Below are 6000 nucleotides of genomic sequence, written 5' to 3'. Positions count from 1 at the left end.
TTTATAAAGAAATCTTTGGGAAAAATTTTTCTTTTTGAATTTTGATTTTATTTATGTATTCTTATTTTTATTTATTTGTTTTTATTTTTTGCATACCACTACCAATGATGTCCTGCCACAATGGTGTGGTTATAAACAGCCATTGATTTATAGATAAAAAAATGAATAAATAAATAATAATATTTTAAAAACAGTAGTGTTTTTTATTTTATTTTTTTAGTGTATTTTTGTACTAGAATTTGTAAGGTAACTTAAGTAAAATAAGTTATAAATTTATTTGCAGTTTATACATAGTTTGTCTCATAACACTGCTTTAGTAGAAAAATAACAGCTTTCTCATTGTTTTTTTTTTTTTTTTTTGCAGATGACCCATGGGAATTAAAATGTTTGACTGCCCTATCTGATTGTTTGTGTTTTTACAGTTCATTATTAGTATTCTCCGGAGGACCAACTCCTGTAGTTGCACAGTTAAAATAATAAAAAAATAAAAAAAATAAATGAAATGACTTACATTGTTCTTGTACTTTTTTAGATAGGTTTATTTTTTTTATTCATTTACACTTTGCACAAATACTATTTTTGAAAACAGTGTTGTAAAGATCAGTGTTTTTTTTTTTCATTAGTATAAAATATACTGACAATTTACTTTACTTTGAAACAGAAAAACAATACTTAAACAATAGACCAAGAAGTTGTGACCACTGACCCAGGACATTTACTGGATATTATTTCCTATCTGTCACTTCCCTAGCGTCTTTGTTAGTAAAAGCATAACAGGGTTCAAAACATGGAGAAAATATTGGTAAATAATGTTTTTGACTAACTAGTTAAACTGAAATTAGATCTCAGTTGATTTATTTAGATTTTTTGAAATTTTAAGAAGTATTGCATTACAACTATGTGTTGTGATAATAATTAGGTTCTTATTGTGTAGCCCTGATTTAAGCTTGGTGAATATTATGTAAGCACAGCAAGTAATAAATTGTGTTAAATAGAACATAAGGTCAAATCTGCGCTGTGTAATTGTTTTTGTATGTTTACAGTAAAGTAGTGGGTGTTGTGTTAGAATTAACATTAGATGATCAGAAGGCATTTAAATACAGTAGTTGTTTATATGTATAAATCAGTACTTGTATTAATGTACACAGTATATACTAATGGTTTTTTGTGTTAACTTGGTGTATTATATGCGACACAAATTAAAAATTATTTTGATATCGTTGAGATTTTCTGTGGTACATAAAAAAGTCCCTCAAATGATATATGACAATGAGAGAGTCAAAGTATAATACTTTTAACTTAAACGCCACTTCAACTTGGTGTTTATAACATGATTTCAACAGTAGAAATTAATATTGGGTCTTCATTTGTGTCAGAACTGAACAAATTAAATCCTCTGATAGGGAATAAAGCTTTTTTTTTTTTCAGTGCCCTTCTGATGACCACAGCTATAACACATAACACTAGGGCTACACCACAGATTGATACAATGATGGCTGGTAGATTCTGACCTTGATTTAAAATGGATGAGGATCTGTGACTTAGGACATACTTGGTTGCTTCTGCAAGATTTGATACCGTAGACTGTGTTGTCTTTTCCTGAACATTTTTAATTGTACTGTTAAAGTGGGAAAAGTGTTGTTCAGCTGAGCTCTCTTCTTGAGGAATTGCTGAAGCATTGAGTAAGTTAGGGCTGCTGAAGTTGTTCAGAGGCTTCTGGAAATCGGCACTCCTTGACTGGGCTTAAGAGAAAATGCATTGAGAATATTAGAGATTTTATTCATACTAAGTAAATTCTCTGAGTGTATAATCTCTTTTGTATGTACAATAAATGTGAATAAAGAAATTTTAATATCATAACCATACACACAGTACCAGTATTACAGTTTTCAGTACATACTGTACATGTATCTATATAATGGACTATACATGTACCTGGATTTAAAGATACCATAAAATTAGCATGTATTAGCACTTGTAGATCAAAAATATTCTAGCAGTTTCCTTACACAAAACATTCTCCACCTATGCATATATTTATATACAGGCGGATATGCAATATTATGACAACAGTGTTACATTAAACATTGCATTGTGCAAAACAACAAGAGCAGCTGTACAAATTGTCATAAATTGAACAACTCTATGTCCTGAGACAGAAGTGCACAAATTATACAGCTGTAAACTTTCCTGGTAGCTTTCATCTCTGCTAACCAGTTTATTCTGGTAAGGGATGCACTGAATCTGGAGACTCTACTGTAAATACTGGGTCTGATCTGTTCAGGAATCCTGTCTATCACAGATGAATGAAGACAAATTTCAGCACTTATTGTCAATTTAGCACACCCAGTTCACCTACATCCATCCATCCATTCATCCATCCATCCATCCATTCATCCATCCATCCATCCATCCATCCATCTCGGGTGACAGAAAGACTCACATGGACACAAGAACAACATATAAATTTCTACACAGACAGTAACCCAAACTTGGGATCAAACTGGCAGGGCTGTAATGTGAAGTTCTCCTGCCATTTTTTTCTTTACAATGCTTGTTTAACATCCTATTCCAAAGGCATGGCATTTATAAAATAACATATATTATCTAATATAATAAATATAATACTGTATATAAGAGTATCCTAGTGAAAAAAAATATTTTAGTGTATTACAAATATATTCAAATCATCTATAGTACAATGCAAATATACTAACAAAAAATTGTACGATCAGTTGATATATGAAAAGTATACTAAGATCATGCTTTTCAGTTTTTGAAATTACACTTAAATCATACTTCAAAATATTTGTATTATACTATACTTTCCAAAAACATTAATATTAATATATTTTAAGTGAAAGGTCAGTGTAATTTCCAAAGCACTGTAAAGACTTCATAACGCCTCTAATCTGAGGTGCTGTTAATTGGTCATTTTTCAGGCTGATAACCCTAAATGAACTTCTCATCTGCGGCAGAGGTAGGTTTTGGTCTCGCCCTCCTGGGATGGTCTTTATGAGAGCCAGTTTCATTATGGTGCTTGACGGATTTTGCAAATGCACTTGACAATACTGTTTTTGCAAGAACTATTAGAGAAAGGCTGACCTCTGTGTCAAAATAACAACTAACTGTTGTTTTTCTTGTTGTTACGTAATTACCTAATTCCATATGTGTTATTTTATAGTTTTGAAATCCCCAGTATTGTTGTAGAATGTAGAAAATAAATCACTAAACAAAAGAAAAAGAAATTTGCAAGTGTTCAAAAACTTTTGAATGGTAGTGTATATACTGTATAACAAAAAGCTAAATTTTTAATTGATATTCTGTCTCTTTAAAATAAACCTATGCCTAAAATGATAAACCTTTCATTTCTTTGTAAGCAGGAAAAGTAAAGAAACCCTGAAATTTTCTTGAAGACAAATAAACTAGGACTGGACTAGGACTATTATAATAATAATAATAATAATAATAATAATAATAATATATCCTTATGCACATTAAATCTGTTGAACCCATTAATGAAATCTGTCTCATCACTACTAATGCAATGTGTTTCAATTGCCTTTGATCTAAGGTGGTGTTTTAAAAACACGTTATAGTGTGGAAAATGCATTTATAAAAAGTCCTAAAACCCTTTAGTGTACCGGTAACGCATTTAAAATACAGTATTGTACAGTAGAAGATTTAGTGTACTATATGATATAACAAAGTATATTTTTATTAACCACAAAGTGTACCTTTTTGGTAATTGGAATTGGCCAGAAGTATAACAGCATGCCACTGCTGCAATAAGAATATATCTAATAATATCTAATATAGCTTGTGTATTTTTTACACAGTAAAAATGCTATAATAATACATTAAAGCTACAGTATACTTGAATATTATTATTTAGTGTGTCAGGTATGTACATTAGTACACACACATCCAGATACCTTAAAACATATTTGACACTTAAATTGTGCTTTTGTATAATTTAACTACAACTTAAATACACTTAGTACAAAATGAGTTATTCCAAAATAGCAAACTTTAAATATATCTATATTCATATATATCTTTAGTCTGGCTGCAAGTACACTTAAGTATGCTTTGGTATGCTATAATTTAATATACTTAGCATACTTTTTTTACTTGGGTATATACCCTAGTAAAAAAAAAAAAGTACCCCCGGTTGTACACTAATGTAATATATATTTGCACTCCTTTTGTGGCTATAATAGCCTTCATTCTACTTGAAAGGCTCTTGGAATGTTCATGTGAGGATTTGCCTAGTTACACTCAAGGTTCCAGATTACACAAAAACTCCAGGAAAAATAAAGTGGTATTGGCTTGTAAGAGCCCCAGTAAAAAAAATACACTTTAGTGTATTACAAATATATTAAAATCCGCGGTAGTACACTGCAAATATACTACCAAAAATTTGTACCATCAATTAATATATAAAAAGTAGACTAACATCATGCTTTTACCAAATTTTGGATTTATACTTTAAATATACTTAATATAATAATTATATTATAGTACATTTTCCAGAAATATGTTATTGGAAAATATACTTTAAGTGAAAGCTATGTTTAATTTCCAAAGTATACTCATTTAAACTTGTTTTTCAATGTATTTTTGGTATATTTAAAAAAATATATATGCTTGAAATAATCATTGTACAAATGTACAGAAAGTATACATTAGGTATATACAAAGGTCTCAGTATATTATCAGTAAAATTTAAATGTACTAATTCATATATACTTATATTTAGTGCACTACTCTTTCATGCGCGCGCCTTTAAACTTGTTTTTGCGCGCTGAAAATCACTTTTGCACGTTCAAGATAATTTCTGTGTTTAATCTTTCTTCTATGCACTCACGGTCATAAGCTACGTTTACAATGTCAGGTATGTAAGGGCCATATTTCATTCTTGTGATTGATATGTTTATCTTATTTCAGTTTATTAGTTAAGCATTAAGTATCATACTCATAATTTGTATGTGACATCATTTCATGAGTTGTTCTGTGACATCATTTTACAGTTATGTAGTTTCATGTCTATCACGCACGTTAGTTGTTAGTTGTTGTTAATACACGGAAGGATACAGAAAGGTGTGGAGCACACAAGCTTTTGACCATGAGACAGTAAGCTAAAAGGAATACAGTAAAATTTTGTAGAGTTGTCGTAACTGTAATCTATTGAAGCTACAGAACACAGCAAGCGACTTGACGTGACTACAGTGGATTTATGCAAGAAACTGTAACAACCGTTGTACTTTGATGTTGAAAATAAACAAGAGACAAAGAAATCAACGAAACTTCTGGAGTCGTCAGTGACACTGTGTAACAAAAGACACACGTCAGAACTTGTGAATAACATGCACGTACAATGTAAAGTCAAAAGCTTGCTCCGCTGCAAAAATGAAGATAAGTGATTTAAGAGTGTGAACGTGGAGTGGAGCGATTTCAAAAACGCGCATTGACTGCCAACGAGCAACCAAAAGCAACAAGAGGACTTGCCTGCTTTAAACTTCACCATGTCACACGGCGAGGACAACGTCGCTATCGTCAAATCTGAGCAGGTGATGGTGCTCAACAAAAATGATTCTCCAGACAAGCTTCATGAACTGAAGAACGCCAGAGAAGGCAAGTGGAGTCAGTTGACTGTAATATACAACGAACTAGAGGCACTTATGGACAATGCTTGTAATTTGCATAACGTTAACGCCAAGCTCCGCCAATACAAAGCGCTGCTAAATGACTTTATTGAAAGCAATGTGAAAGTGCGATCGTGCGCAAAGGATAAAGAGCGCGAAACCGATCAGCACCACTGGTATCACCCTAGACTGACGCGCTGCTCAGAATTCATGGTAAGAGTAAAGTCGTGGACCGCTTTAAGTTGCCCCAAACAGTTGACGATGGAGTTTCGCCAAACAACAGTGTGTCAATGCTGGAGCGCAAGACGCCCGCCCCCCAAAGGCACAGAAGCGTAACGTCAGCGGCATCCAA

General features: G+C 32.1%; 1 protein-coding gene across 1 annotated transcript in view; it reads right to left on the bottom strand.

The window, feature by feature from the left end:
- Positions 1-548: 548 nt before the first annotated feature.
- Positions 549-6000, bottom strand: part of LOC128532817 (calcium-activated chloride channel regulator 1-like) — a 53974-nt gene continuing 48522 nt past the window's right edge. Inside the window, exon 15 of the mRNA XM_053506919.1 lies at positions 549-1742. Within this exon, the coding sequence (XP_053362894.1) occupies positions 1324-1742 (419 nt within the window). The 3' untranslated portion in view covers positions 549-1323. The remainder of the gene's footprint in view (positions 1743-6000) is intronic.

This window comes from Clarias gariepinus, chromosome 11, assembly GCF_024256425.1.
Source record: "Clarias gariepinus isolate MV-2021 ecotype Netherlands chromosome 11, CGAR_prim_01v2, whole genome shotgun sequence".
Taxonomy (NCBI): Eukaryota; Metazoa; Chordata; class Actinopteri; order Siluriformes; family Clariidae; genus Clarias; species Clarias gariepinus.
The sequence above is the reverse complement of the archived record's forward strand: the minus strand, read 5'-3'. Positions and strand labels throughout refer to the sequence as shown.